The 24,539-nt window shown below is 36.4% G+C and overlaps 1 protein-coding gene across 1 annotated transcript; it reads left to right on the forward strand.

Annotated features, from left to right (window-relative positions):
* The first annotated feature begins 6,404 nt into the window (after window positions 1–6,404).
* Window positions 6,405–17,672, forward strand: LOC141282247 (uncharacterized). The gene is made up of 7 exons (XM_073814859.1): window positions 6,405–6,672; window positions 8,331–8,645; window positions 14,951–15,117; window positions 15,310–15,370; window positions 15,890–16,552; window positions 16,680–16,724; window positions 16,811–17,672. Exons 1-7 carry the CDS (start codon window positions 6,645–6,647, stop codon window positions 16,855–16,857), a joined length of 1,326 nt encoding a protein of 441 aa, XP_073670960.1. The 5' UTR covers window positions 6,405–6,644; the 3' UTR covers window positions 16,858–17,672.
* Window positions 17,673–24,539: the final 6,867 nt, after the last annotated feature.

Raw genomic sequence — 24,539 nt, forward strand, 5'->3', positions numbered from 1 at the left:
GCAGGGACTTTTGGTGTATTATAATTATTTATAATTTAGGATAAATACAATTACTATAATGATATTTTGTTTTCTTTTTTGACAACCTTTTAATTTACATAAACTGTATGTTTTCATGCATGTGACACAGTTTTAACTAATCTACTTATTTTTATTTATATGTAGGCCTATTAAAGGGAATAAGGGTATATATTAGCAAGATAGGTGACAGTCAAAGCGACCAGATTGAAAATGAAAGCAAATGTTTTTAGCTTTGTCTCTAGACCGTCAGCATTCAGACCCATATTTACACAGCAAATATGGGTGTGTGAAGAACAGGAAAGGTAAGAAAAGCTTGTTTGGTTACTTTTTGTTTAATTTAAGATTGTAAAATCATGAAACGTAGCTAAGTTATTAAATTAAGCAACATGGAAGTTCATATTATCTTAATAATATTTCTACCAGTGCAGAATTTAAAAAACCTGATTTTAAAAAAACCTGAGAGTTTGTTTGTGTTTGCGTGAAAGGGCAGAAAGCATCATGAACACAAAATCTAAACATTAAACCAATGCTTTTTATTTGTTCAAATTTCATTTTAAGTTACAACATGCCAACAAGGATTTAATATGTGTTTAGTTTCAAATGTTTTTGCAATATCACTGTAAACTTAAGTACAGAGCTTAGAACTTCACTTGTTATTTGGCGTTTTGCACAAGCATACATTTTTAATATTTCCAGAAGTGACTAACCCTAAATTATTGCATGCAACAATGGAAATAACACACTAGGGTGGGTCACTCTTGCTTCTAATAATAAAATGTGGAAAATACATTTACAATGTAAAATGCATATCATTAAAATAGTTTTGAGTTAATCATAAACTTTTCTTTCTACAGTGTGATTATCTTTGCACACCTTCGGCTACATCTTAGTGGCAGTTCATGTAAGTTATGTGGTATAAAAATAATTTTGAATTGCCATATACAACATTTATACAAATACTTTGTACTTTTCATACTTTGTTTATGAAAACATGCTAGCAACGTCATACATTATTGTTATAGCGGAGAAATTAGTATTTGACACATCAGCATTTTTTTCAGTAGGCCAAGGGGATTTCTAAGTGGCCTATTGACACAAAATTTCCACCAGATGTAGCCATCAAGCGAAATATTGAATTCATACAAAGAAATCAGAACATTTAAGTATACAAGTTGAGTCATAATAAATAAAGTGAAATGACACAGGGAATAAGTATTGAACACACCAAGAGAACAAGGTGCAAAATGGCATAGAAAGCCAAGAGATCACCTGAAATCTGTCAGTACTGAGAGAGAAACCCTGCCTCCTATCAGGACTAATTGATATCCGCTGCTTTAGTCCTAATTGATGGCCTATAAAGGCTTCTCATTACCCAGGAGGCACACAGGAAAGACTTCATGGTGGGTAAAAGCAAAGTCCTCTCTCAAGATAGAACTCTCTCTTCGTAATAGGGATGTTCACATTGAACGTTTAACCGTTAACCGAAGGTAAGAATTTATGACCGATTAACATTATCAGTTAAAATAAAAAAATATTTGTTAATACATGGTGCGTGTTGTCATGAGCCGACAGACATTTCGCCACTTTTCTATCTGTAATTTGTGAATGTCCTGTAAATGACACAAATTATTGTTGCCCCTGACGGTCTGATAAAGTAATCATTTGTATGAGAAATCATTTGTATGCATGTTTGGAGGCTGAACGGAAACACGCGCGTGTCCGCGCAAGATGACGCGGTCCGTCTCGCGCACATCCGGACAGACGTTCGCTGATAGCCTCTGACCCTGACCAAAAACATCTCTGTTTTTGCACAAACGGAGAAAGACGACGCAAAAGCAAAACTTTCTGAAAAGCGTCTTGCTTTAGAAATGACCACTGTGGTAGATGAAACAGAGACAATCTGCCCTTTTTGGATATTAATCCTCTGGACCGATCGCGTGCTTTTTAATAAGGTAATGTTGCGTGAATATCTGATAATGTATGAATCCTGGTTCTGTTTTTGATCTGTCGCTGCTGTTAAATGTTTTGTTTTTACTAGTTCACAGACAACCATCAACTGTATTTTTACTCAATGACGATTTCATATTAAAATCTTATCAGTTAACGGTTAATGTTCCGTTTAGAAGCTACGGTTGTCGGTCGGGGAAATTAACTGATATGAGCATCCCTACTTCGTAATCTTATCGTTGAAAAGCATTTTGATGGGAATGGTTTAGTGATGGGCAGTCCGGCCCTTTCCATTGATTCGGCTCTTTCGGCTCAAGCTCTGGCTCTACATTTTAGTGATGGCAGTCCGGCTCTTTTCATAGATTCGGCTCTTCTGGCTCGGCTCCTTTAGAAGAGCCGGCTCCCCTGCCTGCGTCTGAAGATTCGGCTCTGCTCGTTCGCTACAAAGAATCAGCTCTTAGAGCCGCTCTTCGCGAACGACCCATCACTAGAATGGTTACAGGCACATTTCCAGAATGCTTAATGTTCCTGTGAGCACTGTGGGCGCCATTATCCGGAAATGGAAAGAGCATCACTTCACCATAAACCAGCCACGATCAGTTGCTCCACTTAAGATCCCTGTCCGAGGAGTTCAAAGAATAAACAGAGTTCTCCAAAAGCCAAGAACCACTCGGGCAGAACTTAAGGAAGTCCTTGCATCAGCAGGTCCAAGAAAACTATAAGCAATGCACTGATGCATGGCATTCATGCACGCTCACCACGCAAGACTCCATTGTTGAACAAAAACATGTTGGGGCTCGGTTAAAGTTTGTGAAAGAGCATATGGAGAAGCTTGTGGATTATTGGAAGACTATAGTATGGTCAGATGAAAGTAAAATTAAACTTTTTGGCATTCTACACACCATGTTTGGAGAAGAAATGGCACTGCCCACCACCACAAGAACACCATACCAACAGTTACGTTTGGGGGTGCAAGCATCATGGTTTGGGGCTGCTTTTCAGCAAAAGGTACTGGCAGACTTCATATTATTGAAGGCACGATGAATGGAGAAATGTACCAGGACATTCTGGATAAAAATCTGCTGCCATCTACCAGAAAGCTGAAAATGAAAAGAGGGTGAACATTTCAGCAAGACAATGATCCCCAACACAAGGCCAAGGAAACAATAAAGTGGTTTTAAAAAAAGAAAATCAAGTTGCTTGAATGGCCCAGTGAGAGAACTGAAGATCAAAGTTCATAAAAGAGGCCCAAGGAACCTTCAAGATTTAAAGATGATTAGTGTGGAAGAATGGGCCATAATCACTCCTGAGCAATGCTGATGACTGGTCTATCCATAAATGAGGTGTCTAGAAGCTGTTATCACCAACAAAGGCTTTTCTACAAAGTATTAAATAAAATGTGTTCAATACTTATTCCCTGTGTCATTTCACTTTATTTATTATGACTCAACTTGTATACTTAAATGTTCTGATTTCTTCAATGAACTCAATATTTGGCTTGTTGGCTACAATCTGGTGGAAGTTTTGTGTCAATAGCCCACTTAGAAATCCCCTTACTGATAAAAAGGCTGATGTGTCAAATACTTATTTTCTGGAGGGCTGGAGATCGAATCAACCTCGAGACAGACAGTATACAGGATGTGACCTCTTTTAAGGAAGTCAATTTTTACCAATACTTAATAGAAGCTTTCTATGAAAGTACCTCTTAGGGTATATATGCTGTTCCAGGATCAGCTTTAGCTGCCTTGTGCCTTTTTGAGATGTGGATCCACTATTTTTGCTTTTAGGTAGACAATGGGATTAGGCTATGCCAGCAACAAATAAACTTTGAAATTTGCTACAGGTATATTATGTGATATATAACTTTAAAAAATTAGCTGTAATTATGCAGCTGGTTGCCAGTAACTTACTGTAGAAGATAAAGATTGAAAATGTTTAATGTTCATTTAACTTTGAACAATCTGTTGCCAGAAAATAACATAAATGTAAAATCTACAGTAAGTTACTGGCAGCTAGTTGCCAGTAATTCACAGTTATACTGTTATTTCTACAGACATTTTTTACAGTTGTATGAGATATATTGCCCAAGAATAACACTTTTAACTTTTCGAACTAACTTCATGTTAACCATGTGGCTTTGAAAAGGTCCTTCTGCTTTTTGATGCAGCCTACTGTAGACATTAGATCATTATTTTGCCAAGCAATTTTACTTCATGCTTTCTGAGAAAGAGACCCACTATTTCAATTATAAATTCAAAGCTTAAATCACATGATTCATAATATTATTATGTATACATTTTCTTAGCACATTTCCTACATTTACAGTAATAAATGTGAACGGCTGCACTACACGATTATGTCCACACGGGGGCACTCTGTCAATAGAAATGATTCATGAAAATACACCAAATAATGTAAGCTATCTAGATAGTCATGTATGACATGATACATTCATTTTTCGGTTGTATTTCATTATAAACATGTACCGCATAAGCTGAGGTGAACTTTGAAAATGTATAAAATTGTATCTAGTATGTATAAAAGGTTGCTATGTTCACAGAGAATTTAAATCTTAAAGAACCCTTAGTTTAATAATTACCTTTTTATTGATTGCCTGCCAATACATTTATATTCCTGTCTACACATTGATTCATTTACTTATTAATCGATAAAGAATCGTTATGATGATAATCATTTTTCTTTTTCGTAGAATCAGTTGTATGGTAAAGTGCATCGTCAGGAATCTGGTGTACTCTGTCGCCCTCTCGCGTTGTTCACTGACCTGGTTTCATAACTACTCCAGAAGTGAAACGATAACACAATTTTATTTCTCTTGTTATAACTTTTATATGTTTTAGTAGTACATTAACAGCATTGTTCAATACTGAAACCACATTTTTAAAACTCTTTACACAGTCTGAAGAACCAGCATGAATGTTTGCCAAAATCTCACTCAGACCAGCTAACACTGGCAACAATTCTCATTCATCAAAATTTGCAATTACCTTGCAATGATTGAAAAATGGTTCACAGTTTGGTCTGCACTGACTTCTGTTTCACTGACTGTGTAAGAGTTGTGAACATGTGGTTTTAGTAGTGAACAATGCTTGTTAAAAACAAAAAAAGCTGTATTAGTAAGATAAGCATTAGCAAGGCCATATACGTGACATTTTATAGACAGGGTTATACAGCATTCCAAGTCTATATTTAGCTACACCTGAGTCATTAGCAACCACAGGTGTGTGAAAACAGGAAAGGTAAGAGAAGCTTGCTTGCTTACTTTTTGTTTAAAGAAAAATAATATAAAATAAAACCTGTTTAAAAATAAATTAAGTCATATTTAAATAATATAAGTGATAAAACTATTTCTATTGATGCAGCAGAACTATTAAAATTATGAACTTCATTTAGATTATCCTAAAGTCAATTCTATTTGAAATAGCTTTTTGTTTGTTTGTGCTTGTGTGAAAAGTGCATAAAGTCCGCAAAAGTTTGTGTGTGTACCTGATAATTATCACAAAGATAGGAATACCAGTATTTTTGTGACCTTGTGAGGACATTTTGAGGTCCCCATGAGGAAACAAGCTTATAAATTAAACAAAATGATGTTTCTTGAAAATGTGAAGTAGGAGAAAGTTTTCTGTGATGGTTGGGGTTAGGGTTTGGGTTAGGGGAAGATAATAGAATATACAGTTTGTACGGTATAAAACCATTACGTATATGGAATGTCCCCACAAAACATGGAAACCAGAATGTGTTTGTTTGTAGAACTTAAAAAAATACCTTCGTCTTGTTCCCTTGCTTGGATAGCCATCAAGCCAAATATTGAATTTTATACATAGAAATCAGAACATTTAAGTAGTTAAGTCATTATAAATAAAGTGAATTGACACAAGGAATAAGTATTAAACACATGAAGAGAACAAGGTGCAAAATAGCATAGAAAGCCAGAAGATCACCTGAAATCTGTGAGTATTGATAGAGAAAACCTGGATAGTTTCGTTTTAAAGTAATGGTGGGCATAATTATATGCGCATCGTTAGCACATCAGACATCACTCTACTGCGTCATGCATGCTGCCGTTTCTTTGCGGAGGCTGCAACCTCTGGAGGTCGCATATGCGCGCTGCACGTCATCAAGCTTGGTTTATTTAAGTCAAATAAGCATTTCATTTGCAAGTTATAAGGATAATATAACATTAACCGTTAACTAAGAGTAATAGTCAACTTTATAATTGTTAATATTCTGAAATACGTCTTTATGACGTATGCAGCCTACAAATGTGACATCTGAAGGCTGCAGCCTTTAGATTTAAAAACGGCCTGCATGTTATCCGAGTACATATCAGTAAATAAAGAAATCATTAAGTATTTAAAAACCAGTATAAATCTGCATGTTTGCAAATTATAGCGTCATGTTTTCAGTTAACATAATAATAATTTTGATTTGGTATAATGGTTTTAAATTATCTTGAGATCAAGGGGGCCCCCTAGTGGTGCAGAACCCTATGCAAATTGCGTAATTTGCGTGTATAGGAAAGACCGGCACTGGGTAACATAGAGACAGGTAAAAACATAGAGACAGGTAGCCGCACCTGGTTACCTCTGCCATCAACATCGGTTTTGTTTTCTAGCACTTTTAACAATTGTGTATGTGTTCTTATTCAGGCAACTGTAATGGGAGCCACGAGCAGTAACGTTCAAGGTAAGGTTTTTTTGGTTTTGCAGCAGCATATTCTAAAGCATTCTTTTCTGTGTCATTTCACAAAACCATGATTATTGAAGTTAAACCACAGTTACTAGAATGGTTTTGCAATCAATATGCCAAATATGGTTATTATAAAATACATAATTTTCGTTAAGGATTAGCATTGTATTGCACTATATTCTCTTTGTATATGTTTATTTTTATAACTTGTTTAAACAGGATGATGGGAAATATTTGAATGGGAAAGTTATTTAAAACTGTGTGCTTGTGTAAATTCTGTAATGGCTCAGCCTATTATTTGCTAAATGTTCTACAAATCAAGTTTGGTTAATATTTAAAAAAAAAATGTCAAAGATATGGCTTGCCATATCAAGTGATGTCCACAATTTTTTTAATCTCTAATAAATTCAGTGTCTTAAGTGAGAATAGCATGTGTGTGGAAGCTAAAGTAATTCTAAAAGCATTCAGATTTGGTTAATAGGGGACAAATACTGTACATACTTGTGCCTTTTAATAACTGCCTTTAGACACTAAACCCACATAGCAAGCATAATAATTTTAAAGTTTTTGTTGTAATTCATCAAGGAAGTAAACTGTTGCAACATGTTTGTATTCTAATCATTTGATTTCAGAAGTGTTTTTTTGAACCCAGTCTCACAGAGTTGCGTATAAATAGCACGAAGTGTAAAAATCTGCCAAATTCCACTTTGGCGTGCATATGATATGCCAGTCCTTCCCATTCACTAAAAGAGCGCATCTTTTTTGTCGTTTTTTACAATTTTCGCTTGGGTTTAGGGTTAGAACAACTTTTTGTTATATAAAATGACATCCTAACCCAAACTCCAATTCTAACCCCAACTCCAAGCGTCCATGGCTTACATAAAACATGGAGAAACCTGTTTACTAAATAACCTCCTTAAGCAAATCTCAAATCTAACCCTAAACCTAAGCGAAAATGGTTTAAAAACAGAAAAAAATAGAGAAAACAATAAATGAAACAACAAAAAAGATGTGCCTTTTAAGTGAATGGGGAGGACTCGCGGAATGTGGAATTTGGCGTATGTATTGCATTGATTTTTACAGTTCGTGCTATTTATACGCATCTACATGAGATTTTTTCAGTGGACATTTTAGTGCCAAGCAGAAAAAACTACTTTAAATGTATGTGAGGCAAATAAAAACAGTGAATGTTATATGTGATATAACAGTTAGGGCTTTTCACACTGCGCTTAACCCTAGGTTATCTTCATTCTAAACCCCATCTTTTAATCCTAGGTTAAGGATTGTTTTTAACTTGTACTTTAGAAGCATGAGGTATTCCTTGAAATTAACCCAGGGTTATGAAACCCTGCTTGGAAGCAGGGATAACCCTGCGGTGTGCTATTTTATTACACTCAGTTTCACATTGCTTTTTATGCAATCATGACTTTTGACACAGCAAATATGCAAATGAAAACGTTAATCCAGGGTTTAGGAATGGACAGTGTGAAGCATCAGTTTATGAATACCCTTTAAACCCTGGTTAAGTATGAACAGTGAGAAACACATAAACTGGGGTTCCGTTAACCTGGGGTTGAGAATAACCTGGGGTTAACTATTTTCAAGTGTGAAAAGCCCATGTATGAGTATTCTTCTTTTTCTCTTTTACCTCATAGGTGATTTTTACCTCTATGAAGCAGATCAGATCACACTATATGATGTCACTATACAATGCTTCCTTTCACGTGCACCACACAGACCTATAGAGTTGGCGTGGTTTAAGGAAACAGAATGCATTTGTCTTTATAAGAATGGACAGGTGATAAAGGGGAGGGGTTATGAGAACAGAGTGAGTCTGTTACCTGAACAGCTAAAGAGAGGAAATGTGTCCTTAACACTACAAGGCTTCAAAAATTCAGATGTTGGAGATTACACATGTCAAGTTACCGATGGAGGCAGAACAAAGCAGATAACAGTAAGGGTAGGAAAAGGTTAGTATTCTGTCATTTTTATTTAAATTATTTGTACGACAAAAGTCACCTGTAAATCACATTAATCATTTATTAATAAAAGGGTCATCATACTTCCTGCCCCTTGAGGTCACCTTATAATGTTAAAAAAACGGCACTCTCAAAATATAATTTCACGATTTATTTATCACGTTTCGGCCTAAGCCATCATTGGTGCTTTCAAATATGGGTAGGTTTCTTCAAAAATACCTACATTTTTAGCTGAGATCATTGTATTTATGAAAAGGATTTTTGTTAGAGATTAGATTCAGAGCGATAATTAAAACATACACAGAATTTTTACTGTTTTTTAACTGAGTGATTGCGTTAGTGTTTTTTAATTTGAGTAAAAGGGCCGCCTAGTGGATAAGAGCGCAAATAGGGATTGCCGTAAAAACTAGTCATTTGCAGCAAACCGTTTTCTTTTAAATGACGAGAGGCTATGGTTCTGCATGACACTTTCTTTAGTCTGATGTTGTTTTAAGTTAGTCTATTAATGTGTCGTTTTGAGTGTATGGTCAGTAAATAAAAGGAATTAATAGAGATGGGCAAAAAAGTTACCAAATTTCCTCCCGTTTGTCAAGCCCCACTTATGTTCCTATTCTCCCCACCAGTGGGACCCGCCTCACACTTTGAGAAACGCTGCCAGTTTAATCCACGGTGGCTCCATTTCTTGGTCCACTTTTACTATCACAAGTCTTGTGTAGTGGTAGGGAGTTATAATACTTTATAAGTAAGTATAATTGGGAGGCAAGGCACATGTTTAACTCCTCGTCATATTCTTCAAACGATTCCACAGCAATATATGCAGTGTGACTTAAACTGAAAAAAAAAGATATTTTTGATCATATTTACTGAAATCGACACTATGCTCCAGTAGAACAAAATAAATTAGATGACTAAAAAACTTCCGATTCCTCGGTTAACAACCAGAGCTAGGAGAACAACCAATGAAACAAAGACAGAAAGTGACCATGCCCGTAATAAAACTAGGATCAATATCCAATTTGAAAGGTGGAGGAATATACAGGATTTTAAAATGTTCAAGCTGGATGCAGAGCTTGCCACATTTCTTCACGACAATGAAAATTGTAAACATTTGAAATCATCTCAATACTTCAGATAGATACTCCGCAGCTTAAAGGTAGGTGCCAAATTGACTTTCACATGAATGCCAAAACCAGGATTTTTTTTCTGAGAAAATAACACTCTTTCCATAGCCTGGCTAACACCAGACCAGTCTCAGAGAATGAGACGTGGTCTGGGAACCACATGCTCATTTTCTTGTATTTGAGGCGTGGTTTACAAATACCCAGAGCCGTTTATTGGGAGCTACGAATGTCTATCAAATGCGTCTGAACGTAGCTCATAGCCAATCATTTCAAATTATACCAGATGACGTATGTGTCAGGGCAGAGAGGGAAACAGAAACAGGATCCAATTAAAATTACACAGAAAATTCCAAAAGGCAGAACTTGGGTGAGAGATATTAAGAATAAAGTCAGGGATAGATATCCACTGCGCGAAGACAGGGTGAGAAATCCACTGCGTGAAGACAGGATGACAGATCCACTGCGCGAAGACAGGGTGAGAGAGTTATCGCGAAGGAGTAACCAGCCGTGCTGGACAGCGGCAGAAGACCCCGTGGGGCACGCTGGACAATGCTTAAGGGAGCAATGCAGCCGGAGCTGCGGCAGTGAGAGAGATGACAAACTCCCAGAGGCGGCAGGGCAGTGGAAGACCTGGCAGATTGTAGACTGCAGAGAGCACAGGTAAAATACGAAAAAATAACAGTAAATATCAAAACTTGAAGCGTTTCAAAACTGGGATATAACTAGACAGGACCGAAATATTGGCAAGGCACATACAATGACGAACTCGCAGGGAACAAAAGGCAAAAGGACACTAATATAGCAAACCAAAGGGGAATGAATGGGAAACAGGTGCAGGTCACAGGTGTAGGAAATCACGAAGATGAAGCGCCCGGGTGACAGACATGCATGAGCAGAGCTGTAAAACATAAACACAATGAAAACACAGAAACAGATCGGCCGATCAGACCGACGTCGTGACAGTATGTAAAGTGACATAAATTCAAACATAAACAACTTTTATCGTACGTGCACACAGCTGAAAGCTATGGAGAAGGGGTTTTAACATTAAGTGGCATGGCATCTTACGCACAGAAGCCAGTGGCACGTGCCACTACGTTTTGTGGCACTTCCGGTTTCAATTGGCTCGTACCAGTGGCTCGTCGAGTGGCACTTCCGGTGTCCAGTGGCTCATGCCACTCTGTTTAGTGGCTCATCGAGTGGCACTTCCGGTGTCCAGTGGCTCATGTCACTGTTTAGTGGTGGCTCGTCGAGTGGCACTTCCGATGTCCAGTGGCTCATACCGTTTGTGGCTTGTCTACTGACACATGTCAGTAAAACTTAGGTCTGTTGGATTGAGGCATGTGGCACTGATATTCACCGATCGATCATTACAGAACCGAGAGTAACTTACGCGTGCTGCTGCTATGTTCATTCAATTGTGACACAATGATTTTGTGTGTCCTTTTTGACTGTCTGGTGTTTCCGGTAACCGAATGTTTGAAATGCATCGAGAGCTAAAAAGGACATTTTGATGATCGTATGATCATAATTCAAAAATTAAGTATTAAAAATGTAAATATTTAAAATGGGAAGGCAAATATTTTATATATTTAATAAAGCACAACATTTGTCTGAGCTATATTGTATAATAGTTTTAAATATAAATTTTCTAATTGTATTATTTGTGAAAATGTAGTCTGTGAGTGCCATGTTTTTATTTGTAAACAGTGCCAATGTGTTGTATTTAATAAAAAGTGTCATTTATAAGAATCTCGCAGAATATTATAATATTTTTTTTCTGCAAAGTACCGCATTTACACACATGCACGCCAAAACAGTAGGTGTCAGTCTAACCATGTTTATGTTTAAAAACAATGTCCTATTACATATTTTACAACTTGATATTTTATTTTTTTTACAACTTGATATTTACACGATGTTGACAGTGCAGATACGTCACGTGCCCTTCAAAATTACATTTTATATAGTCTATATAGATTGTTGTCTATAAAAATAAGGGTTTGAACAAATTATTATTTCACAACATTTATGAGATGGTAATTATTTTAAATAAATTGTTGGATTATTTCAAAGCAAAACAGATTTACAAAGCACTTAGCAATACACTTTACAAACGATTAAATCAAACACAGTTTTTTCCTTTATTTTATGCATTTCATTGGATCTAAATGTTGCCGACAGTATGCTTTAAGGAGGAGTCAGTTTTTTCTTCGATCTCGTCTTTCATTTAAAGGGTATCTAGTAGACTCAATTAAATTAGGCATACTACTTTAAAAAAAAAGATTTACAAAAACTGATTAAATATTAAGAAAAGGCACAATGTTCACACGACCATGGCTCAGACAAATACTGTGCTTTATTAAATGAAAACACTTTGCATATTATGCATTTCCATTTTAAATATTGTGATCATACAATTCCTTTATGAATGAGCGTCAATATGATATATTTATCTCTCGACTCAATTTACGCATTCGGTTACCTGAAACATCAGAGTCAGAAAGGACACACAAAATCATTGTGTCACAATTAAATGAACATAGCAGCAGCACGCGTAAGTTACGCTCGAATCTGTAATGATCGATCGGTGACTATCAGTGCCACATGCCTCAATCAAACAGACCTAAGTTTTACTGACATGTGTCAGTGTACAAGCAACCAAACGGAGTGGTATGAGCCACTGGCCATCGGAAGTGCCACTCGACGAGCCACTAAAAAGTGGCATGAGCCACTGGACACCGGAAGTGCCACTCGACGAGCCACTGGTACGAGCCAATGGAAACCGGAAGTGCCACTAAACATGGTGGCACGTGCCAGTGGCTTCTGTGCGTAAGATGCCATGCCACTTTATGTTAAAACTGCTACTGGAGCTATGGAACTAAACCGGTAGCTGTATATTGATATCGAAAAGCAACACAATTTAGTGGCAATGTGACAACCACAGTACAGGCATAATGACAATATGATATTAAAAAATACCACTTACCATTTATAAGTTAATTGTACTTAGTCTACGGCGATGGCTAGCAGGTTGGTTCTATAAAACTCCGTAGCTATCATGGCTTGCCATATACAAACATCCTTCTTGGATATAAAAATGGTTTAATGCCAAAAGTTAGTTACTTAGAACACTAAGGCAGCATTGAAAAGTAAACTCGCGTCTGCACCTGCGTGCATGGATAAACAAAACTGCTTCGGTGTGTCGCATAGACGTCATTATCGTCTTGCTCATAGATATGTATATAAAGGCTAGATGGCTCAAGGCGGAGTCAGCTGTGTCGTCACTTGGCGGCCATCTTAGGTCAGTGCTGCCATAGTGCTGCTCCCTGCTGCTGTGGACGGTGTCGTGAGCAATCCAGTCCCCCCGAGCAATTCTGCCCCCCTAGGACCCTAATTGGTACCTAGCAGTAATGCCTGGTCAAAAACTTGTCATCGCGATATCTTGATGCTAATGGCTAATCGAAGCTGCGTTAGTGGTGTAGCAAGCTAGGTACTTTTTACAAAATAGAAGCATACAAAATATTTTTAAAATAAAAGCTTACAAAAATAATATAATTAATGAACTAATATTCATGTTGCAAACACGTGAGCAGCACGTAATGACACACGTAATCGCCTAAAAACCCAATTAATTGCCTTACACAACAAAAACACATTTCAATTTTATGTTATTGATTACTAAGTTATCTGAACGTGAAACATATTTTTTTAAACCTCAGGATTAAAAAAATGACATTACGTTATTACGGTGAGTGCAACTGGTGTTTGTGTTAAGCTATTTTACCCGATAGCTGTATGCTAAGCTGGTACGTCACGTTAAGCTAATTAAAAAAAATCTAAGAACGAGATTTGGTAGATCTCACCACCTAGAGCATCAGTTATATACTACTATATTAAACGGATAATTTAAAATAGACCAATTGTAATTTTAACAACATTCTAACGATATAAATCATCACGAAATTTTGAAGGAATTGTAATAAGGCGCTACAAAGGCTACCCATGAGGAGTTTTTTCAGCCAATGGAATTACGCGGGGTCCTAGGGGGGCAGAATTGCTCGGGGGGACTGGATTGCTCACGACACCGGAAGGTGAGTGACATACGCCAACTAAAATGCTCGTAACTTGCTGAATTCTTGACGGATTTACAAACGGTTTGGTTTTTTACAAACGTTATTAACGTGGCTATAATTATGGATGCTTTAACATGTTTCATGAATTTTTTATTTATTTTTAGTATACGTATTCAGTGTCATAGGTACATCTTTGACATTTATAACAAACCAATCCGTTTGAAAATCGGTAAAAAATTAAGCAAGTTATGGTCATTTAAAAGTACCTGCATCATTAAAACTCAATGCTACGAGTGAGCGAGCGCCCTGTCCTAAGATGGCCGCCAAAATGCGGACGTTCAACTCAATTGGCCATCAGCGCGGACGAGCCATCTAGCCTTTATATACATATCTATGGTCTTGCTGCCCACTCCCTGTTCTGTGATTGGTTCCCTATTTCAGGGGCAAAAAAGGTCCATAGTTTTCATGCTAGACTTGCAGCGTGAATAAACTTGCGCGCCAGGCAGCATGGGGAAACCCAGGCTATTCTTTCCACATGCTGCTTGTCTTTTAAACTGCTCATAATGGTTTTACTGAAGTGTTACCCTGAGGTTTTCGGAATGAACCATTTTGTAGCTTTGTTTAAATGATCTTTTTGTGGAGACAGTTGTAAGTTCTGATTTACATTAAATTGTCATTGCACATTTTAAACTATGGAATGTCAAATGTTAAATTGAAATGAATAGCTCATTATATGAGCCATATAAATTAACTGTTTTATGCACAGCTTTCCTCAAGCATTGCTTTTTGATTTTTTTAAAACATTGTTTTATATTTGATCTGATTTAATATCATTTTATTTCTGTAACAGATCCAGAAACATACAGTACATTAATAAGCAGTATGCTGTGATTATATGAAATGCTTATGTGCAGTTTGCACACAGTAGTAAATGTTTAAACGATTTATATATTTTCTTGTACACCTTGTCATAATGATAATAAATGTGGACCAGGGATCGTAACTTTTTAAAATCACCTTAATGTTTGTTTCTTATGCTTATGTTTGTGTGTTATTAACAGTTTCTTTATTTTTGTGACAACACTTTTTTTTCCAACAGAACGCCTTTTGTACAGAATTCAGAATATGGCCAATAATATAATAGTTGGAGCATTGGTGATGCTGCTTGCAGTACTAATAGGAGCCGCAGCAGCAATGGGAGCAGCAGTAGTAATAGGAGCAATAGTAATAGCATCAGCAATACTATCCAACATCACTTTCATGATTGTAAGTACAGTATCTTTTGCTGCTATAAGTGGATGAAATAAAACATGCTGAAATAAACCAATTTCACTATTTAATGTTTTTTTCCAAACCAGCTTACATGATTTATACAGACATCTACAGACAAAAAAGTTTTTTGCGCTTTAATAGCTTGTAACTTGCACCCTCCATTACAGTTTTTCTTTACTTGCACAGATAAACAGGCAATGGAGTCCGCAAGAGACACAGAAAATGGAAAGTACTGCTCTGTTTGCAGGTAGTTACCATTTAACTGAATAACAGTTCAGTTTAAGAATTAAAGTTCATCACTTGTGCAGTTCCTTATTTCAAAATATGTGTGCTGCGCATCGAGAGATCCTATGTGCATCACGTGTCTTCTCAAAATAAGTGCCTGCTGCTGATGTGTCTAAAGGGTTTATGATAAAAGAGACGCTCGCGTTTGCCAGATACTCGGATAATCTCATGCGTAATCAGAGTTTAGTGTTAAGTGAGTGTCTTGCGTGTATTTTGTGAATGTGAGCGTCTCTTTTATCATAAACGGTTTTGACGCGTGTGCAGCAGGCACTTATTTTGACAAAACACGTGATGCACATGATTCACATGACACCACAAACACATATTTTGAAAACACAAGCAACACACATGACACTTTGAACACTTATTTTTAATTTGCGCCCCTCGGATGAGCAGTCACGAGCTGCCACTGCTTTTATATGATCAATCCTTGAAATTCGAAAATGGGAGTTATAAAGTGAAAATTTCTATTTTCTCAAAGAAACACAGGCAAGTCTTAATGAAAGAGATAAAAGGATTGAAGACTATTGCAAACATCAACTGGCCATACTGAAAATTGAACTGCAGGAAGAGATCAAAGTGCTACGAGAAGATTTCAAACATCAACAGGACACACTGGCTGTGAAACAACAGGAAGAGATCAAGGTGCTACGAGAAGATTTCCAACATCAACTGGCCATACCAAAAATGGAATTACAGGAAGAGATCAAGGTGCTACGAAAAGATTTCCAACATCAACTGGCCACACTAAATGTGAAACATCAGGAAGATATGAAAAAGCTACGAGAAGATTCCCAACATCAACTGGCAATACCGAAAATGGAATTAAAGGAAGAGATCAAGGTGCTACGAAAAGATTTCCAACATCAACTGGCCACACTAAATGTGAAACAACAGGAAGAGATGAAAATGCTACGAGAAGATTTCCAACATCCACTGGCAATACCGAAAATAGAATTACAGAAAGAGATCAAGTCGCTACGAGAAGATTTCCAACATCAACTGGCCACACTAAAGGTGAAACAACAGGAAGAGATCAAAATGCTTTCAGAAGAGAGACTAAATAATAACTCCTTAAAGATCAATAGGGTCCTCGCACCTCAGTGCTCGGGCCCTAATAAGATCCAATCTTCAAACAAACCAGGTAAGTTTCATAATTCAAAGAGTTATACATCCAATAACAAAATGTGTGGAACAGACTACAAAAAACATATAATGCTATATATAATTTACTGTTTGCCATATGCCATATAATTTACTGTTTTACTCAGGAACTGTGTATATGAATTCTGTTCCTTTGCCGCCTCACTTTAACAGTAAGTTACTTGAGTTAAATCTCCAGTAATAAGTTATACATTTTGCAACTTGAGAATCAATGAGAGGTTCTGCTCGGTTCTCTTAGTATATACAGGTGGACGGAAAGCAGGTGACTTTGGTGGAAACTCCTGACAGGTTCTGCTCTGGATTGTCTCTGGAGGAGGTGTGGAAATGAAAAGGAACAGCAGTTTAAATCTGTGACACAACTCCCATTTCCTTTTCAGAAGAGACTGGTTGCATTCCTCAGCCCATAGTGGTGCTTGTAGTAAACAAAGATTATTGGCTGAGATGTTTGTTGGGGGTCTGCTAATAATTTAGTACACCTGCAGTTTACTTAATTGTTTTAGGTGTAAGTATAGAATTAAAAGAATCATAAAAAAGGAAATTAAAAGGGGATATATTATGAGATTTTTTTTAGATGTAAACTAAATCTAAATCTAGGTCTGAGAAAAAGTGTGCCGTTTTGGGTGTGTCATTGCAAATGCAAATGAGCGGATGAAGTATAAACACTGATCACAATGATGGTGGTTTGATGCAATTGAAACTCAATTGTGCTGTGAATTATTTTCTCTCTCTCTCTCTTTCTCTCTGCACTAAATGGCTGTGCTGTGGTTGGATAGTGCAGATAAAGGGGGCGGTATTATCCTATTCTGACATCACAATAGGAGCCAAATAACAATGACCTATTTTTTTCACATGCTTGCAGAGAATGGTTTACCAAAACTAAGTTACTGGGTTGATCTTTTTCACATTTTCTAGGTTGATAGAAGCACTGGGGACACAATTATAGCAGTTAAACATGGAAAAGTCAGAATTTCATAATATGTCCCCTTTAAAAATGCATTTGAAATGTCTCTTTCTCAGGGTTCTTTTCTTTTGGATTCTGCCTTGGCATTAAGTTTTTTTATTTGAGTATGTAATATGAATATGTAATATGTCTCACATACACTGGCTATTTAAGTGATTTGAACATTTTTAATTAACTAATCATAAATGTATATTTTAACTAAAGTATATTGTAACTATAATAATATTTCAAGCGAAATCTTAAGCACTAAACTGTTAATAAATCCATTCATCTATAAACTATGTGCAGACTGATTTAGCTTCATTTCAATATTAAATGCTACATATTTCAATAATAATAATATTTTTGTGAAAAAATGAAAGTAAAAGATGGTATTTGTCAAATAGACCCCTTCACAGTTCACGTTGCAGGCGGTTCCCACTGCACACATCAGGGTCAGAAAAGTCATTACAGCAGATTGAGTTGCGTATTATTCGGTATCGTCAAAAATTGCATAGACATAATGCATTTTATACTGTACAAACTGTATATTCTATTCCCCACTCGTGTCAAGGCGCCTATTCCTTCCAAAGCGCACGTGACGTGTTTCATAGCCAAGCAACCATGATCTGCGCTCTCCGATATGGCGAGGAAAACAGAATGCCTGATCAGATTTAAATTGCTGATCTGTACCTTGCGTTAAATCATATCATTGTTATTATGCGATCAATTACTCTGGTTGGGACTTTGGAGTGTTTGCTCAGAGAAGAGCTGTCACTCAGAAGTACGAGAAGGAGAGGTGCAGGTTAGCTTGCGTCAAGTCACAGCTTCCAATGGTGACACCATAGAGGGAGAACAGGAGATGTAATGCAACACGAGAAAAATAGGCTTAAGCCATTAGGTGCCCATGTTAGAAAAGGGAAAGATTAGAAACGTGCAAAAGATAAATGTATGCAGCTATGACATTCGTCCCATTATGAGTATAATAATGGAGAATCGTACCATCATTCAAAAGTTTAAGGGTCACTTTCACTTAGGCTATTTATTAATATTTTTCCACATATTACTATAATAGCAAATTGTTCAAAACTATGGAGCTATGAAAGTGAATACTGTGACTGAAGAAATCTAAAAGTTTGATACCCTTGCATTACAGCATTTATCACAGACTGACATTCAGGTAAACTTTATTAATATTAAAGGTGAGTCTTGTTTATTTGACAGTGAGTTAACATAAATTTCTCAAAACTGTTGGATCAATTTAAGGATATTAATCTTCGACCAAGACCATGGAGTAGCCGGCAGCTTAAAAGTGACGGGGACAGGGACATGTACTGAATGTAAAGAAATATCAAGGGTTCGTTCAAAGCAAGGAGAGTCAGCTTTTAGCTATTATGCCAGTCACAGCTGGAACCAGCTTCCAGAGGAGATCAGATGTGCTCCAACAGTAGTCACATTCAAATCCAGACATCTGTTTAGCTATGCATTTACTGAATGAGCACTATGCTGCGCCTGCGTCCGAACTGATTGCACTATATTGTATATGCACTATTTTAATTATTTTTATTTCTCTGGTTTTTGTTCTTATTTTTAACTGTTTTATACTTTTATTCCTGTTTTATTCTTTTTCACACATTTAAACAGTTTTTATTAAAATCACATTTATTTTCTTTTAATTGATATTTAAATTATCATGTATCTTTGATTTTTTGTGTCTCTTATTTCTACATACTTTTTTTCTCTTATACATTGTTTTCTAATTTCTATGTAAAGCACTTTGAATGACCTCTGTTTATGAAATGTGCTATACAAATAAACTTGCTTTGCATATAGTAAAGCAAAATAAAGTAAACTGTGACATAAACTCAACAAATTCTTTATACAGTGGTTTACCAGTAAAACTTTATTAAAAAATAGGGACCAACAATTATTTAGCCACGTTGACCCGACCGTGTTGGCTTTAGTGTTTTTTCTTTAATTCAGTATGAATTTGCTGCTGCTTTTTTGGCTGACGTGCTGCAACTGTGTACTATGTTTGTAGTTGCACCTTTAGTGATTTTGCAACTGTTTAGAAGTGGAGTTTTTTGAAAAAAAAAGCAGGTTTTGCAGTGAAAAGTAGTCAAATTGGTTAAATACCAATAAAAAGACTAAAGCGACATTTATGAAAATAAGGCATATCAATTATTGACCTTTTCATTGCCATTACAGTTTTTACCAATTGCTTACACATGTTTCAAAACTAAGTCTCCTTTTTTCAAAACTACACACTATTCTCAAAGCTGCACACACAAAATGCAAAATAGCACATATCTCCTTCAAAATGCAACACTGCATTCAAAATGCCATAAACACATGTCAAAATTAAGCATTGCATCAAATGGCAAACACTTCTTTCATAATAATACATTTTTGGATATACCATGTAAACACTGCTGTTCTAAATCTAAAGCTCTTTGGTCTTTCATGGGCTTATATCTACATTTCAATACAATGTTCTACAGTGAAAGTAATCTGGTGAGAGGGGTAACAACCCACGTAGAAGGTGACGTTCTCGTGACATTTCGCAACGTTCCCTAAAAGTTCTCTAAAGGGGGTGAAAAGACCTGAACCTTTAGAGAACATTAGGTACATTCCTAAAACGTCCTTTGTTGGTTATAAAAGTCTTGCAGTTCAAGGTTCCTCATGTGACTTTAGGGGGACGCCTGAGACATTAACAGAACATTCCCATATGGTACTATTTTGGTCAGATAACAACGTTCCCGATATGACTGTAGGAAGACGTTCCTTATTGGTTATCCTGTGGTTACATAAGAACGTTACAGAGAGGACATTTGGAACATTAGCAGAACATTCCCACATGGTACTATTTTGGTCATATCATAACTTTCCTGATATGACTGTAGCGGTACGTTCCATATTGGTTATGCTGTGGTCACATAAGAACGTTTTAGAAAGGACATTTGGAACATTAACAGAACATTCCCACATGGTATTACTTTGGTCATATCATAACGTTCCTGATATGACTGTAGCGGGACGTTCCATATTGGTTATGCTGTGGTCACATAAGAACGTTTCAGAAAGGACATTTGGAACATTAACAGAACATTCCCACATGGTATTACTTTGGTCATATCATAACGTTCCTGATATGACTGTAGCGGGACGTTCCATATTGGTTATGCTGTGGTCACATAAGAACGTTTTAGAAAGGACATTTGGAACATTAACAGAACATTCCCACATGGTATTACTTTGGTCATATCATAACGTTCCTGATATGACTGTAGCGGGACGTTCCATATTGGTTATGCTGTGGTCACATAAGAACGTTTCAGAAAGGACATTTGGAACATTAACAGAACATTCCCACATGGTATTACTTTGGTCATATCATAACGTTCCTGATATGACTGTAGCGGGACGTTCCATATTGGTTATCCTGTGGTCACATAAGAACATTACAGAGAGGACACCTGAGACATTAACAGAACATTCCCACATGGTATTACTTTGGTCATATTATAACGTTCCTGATATAACTTTAGCGGGACGTTCCATATTGGTTATGCTGTGGTCACATAAGAACGTTTCAGAAAGGACATTTGGAACATTAACAGAACGTTCCCACATGGTATTACTTTGGTCATATCATAACGTTCCTGATATGACTGTAGCGGGACATTCCATATTGGTTATGCTGTGGTCACATAAGAACGTTTTAGAAAAGACATTTGGAACATTAACAGAACATTCCCACATGGTATTACTTTGGTCATATCATAACGTTCCTGATATGACTGTAGCGGGACGTTCCATATTGATTATGCTATGGTCAAATAAGAACGTTACAGAAAGGACATTTGGAACATTAACAGAACATTCCCACATGGTACTATTTTGGTAAGATAAAAACGTTCCTGATATGACTTTAGGGGGACGTCCCATATTGGTTATTCTGTGGTCACATGGCAACTTTACAAAGAGGACATTTTGAACATTAATAGAATGTTCCCACATGGTCCTCTGTTGGTCATTTAATAATGTTCCTGATATCACTAGGAGGACAAAATATGAAATTACACTTAGAACATTTTATTTTTATAGGCAGTTAATACAAAGGATGTGTCAATGTGCAATGGCCCATACAAACAAAGTAATAAATAAATGATTTCAGAATGAAGAAAAATAAATGAGTGATTTAGTCTGCACTATCGTACATCAGCTACTAATATGAATTATGTTGTACTCTCCAAATATGATGATGTAGATTGCATTGCATCTTGGAAACAGTAGTCAGTTAACAGCAACAGCGTTCAATTCGCTTTATGAAAAGGACTACCTTTCCCATAATGCCACAGCTTACAAGAGGACCCGGAAGTCGCATGAAATACAAACTGCCACACATGACAACGTGATGTGATGTAATACTGTAAGGTAAGTTAAGATACTTTTCTTTTTAAGCCTACATAGATTTCACTTGTTGTTCTACAGCGAGTTACATGAATGTTTTTTCTGTTTATTTGCTATTCTTTTATGTGATGTTTTTTATTTCTATGTTAGGCTGTAAGTGCTAGTATTATATTCTTATTTGCCATTTAAAGTATAGCGATAAACATGCATGCTTACAAAACAATATGCATAAAGAGGATGTTAAAGAAATCTATAAGATGTTCGATCTTTACAAAATAAATTAATGCTCAGACTACAAAGAAGCCAACCAAAGATCATATGTTTTGTTTACAAAACAAAAATCTTTTTGAAAATGCTTTTGTAAAGGAATTTAATACCTAAGAGTCATAAATTTGTGTTTGTCTTACTCTTTTATTTTACTTTTTTACAATTAAAATGAAATCATGTTTGTGTTTGGTTTGCAGAAGTCATGTACCACACTTCGTCAAACCTGAAGAAGAGTATCTTCCTGCAATCTGGGTAAAGAATTATGTAAGTTTAATACACTTTACTTAAAAAACTTAACAGTCATGTTCATTATTTATCTTTGTGCAATTTGATTTAAATTACAATATTGAATGTATTGAATTTGTTAAGTTTTGTATGGGTTAATTTCTTAGATGGGTTAATTTGCCTAATATTAGTATTAGATACAAAAGCACAAGTGTTTTGGCTTAAAAGCTTGCATTGTTTGAAGTAGTAAAGAATAATGGCAAATAATGAAGCAGGTGATAAAAAATACTTGACCAAGAAGTTTTGGAGCTTAACATTTTTGTAGTTTGTAGGCTAATTGCTTTTTCTTTAAGTTGGTAATTTGAAAATCTATCTGGAAGTCTGAAATCTTCCAACATATTTTTTCACATCTCGATTTGAACGTTAAAAAAAAGTTCTTGGACTTGTGATGTTTTGTACTATGTGTTTTTGCCCTTACTTATGCATTTTATGTAAATTTATTTTTTAACTGGATTTGTATTTGTATTCTGCAGGCTCCAGACCTGGAGATTGAAGTTCCTAAAGGTTGATGTTTATCAAGCTTGTGACCTTATTGCATGGTGTTATTTTTTACATTTGTATATCTAATACACATTTACACATCTGTAAACATAAATTTTATATTTCGTGGGATATCTTTTTATTTTATTTAACCAGTTGTTGTATATTGGATTCTGTCATTACATTTTATGCACTTCAACTGTAAATGTTTTGTTTTAATTGCATCTTTATTGTTTTAAACAATTTAATTAATGTGGGTTTTTGTTAGCTTTTATGTTATTCTTGTATTTTTTGGCAATTTATTTGTAGCTTTTTTATTATCATTCTGTTTATTTGCCAGATTTTGACATTCTATTTATTTTTCCTGTAATTCCACTTCGATTATTTTCTGTGTTTTTCAATTATACATTTCTGTCACAGTCCCAGTTTGTTAAAGCTTGTTTCTCCATGTTTCACCGTTCATCACTCATTTTGACTTCATTTCCCATAATCCTCTTCACTCTCTCACCTGAACTCTGTTTGTTATTATCCTCACCTGACAGTCATCCCCCTCATCACTCAATTGTCTAAATACCCTGCTGTTCCCTTTGTCTAGGTCAGTTCTTCTTTATAGTGATGTGTTGTGAGTTTTGCTGTTTACCAGTTGCCATGTGCCTGGTTTAATATTAATTAAAGATTATCATTTTGGATTCATCATCTCTATCTCCTCCTTTATCCTACACCACACCAACCGTATCAATTTCACAGTATAATTATATATTGGTGGAGTTACGGCTATTTTTGGGGCTTCTGGATAAGTTGTGGGTGAGTCTCAAAACGTTCTGGGAACTTTACTAGGCAATGTCCTTAACACCAGCAGGGTCGTTCTGAGAGCGTTTTGTGAAAGTAAAGTTTACATGAAAAATGGTCCCCTTAACATTTCCAGAATGTCCTGAATGCTCCGTGAAGGTCTGCCAAATAACGTCCTCCAACCCTTTAGGGAACTCCACAACACGTCCGTCTCAGAGCGTTTTGGGAACTTTACTAGGCAACGTCCTTAACACTTGCAGGGTCGTTCTGAGAGCGTTCTGGGAACGTAAAGTCTACATAAAATATGGTCCCCTAAACATTCCCGGGACGTCCTGAATGTTCTGTGGAGGTCTGCCAAATAACGTCCTTTAGCCCTTTAAATAACTCCATAACACGTCCGTCTCATAACGTTCTGGAAATGTTACTAGACAACGTCCTTAACACCAGCGGGGTCGTTTAGAGAACGTTATGGGAACGTGAAATTTCTACCTAAAATATGGTTCTCTTAACATTCCCAGGACGTCCTGAATGTTCTGTGGAGGTCTGCCAAATAACGTCCTCCAACCCTTTAGGGAACTCCACAACACGTCCGTCTCAAAATGTTCTGGGAACTTTACTGGGCAACGTTCTTAACACCAGCGGGGTTGTTTTAAGAACATTATGGGAACGTAAAGTGTACCTAAAATATGGTTCTCTTAACATTCCCGGGACGCCCTGAATGTTCTGTGGAGGTCTGCCAAATAACGTCCTCCAACCCTTTAGGGAACTCCACAACACATCCGTCTCAAAATGT

This window comes from Paramisgurnus dabryanus, chromosome 5, assembly GCF_030506205.2.
Source record: "Paramisgurnus dabryanus chromosome 5, PD_genome_1.1, whole genome shotgun sequence".
Lineage (NCBI taxonomy): Eukaryota > Metazoa > Chordata > Actinopteri > Cypriniformes > Cobitidae > Paramisgurnus > Paramisgurnus dabryanus.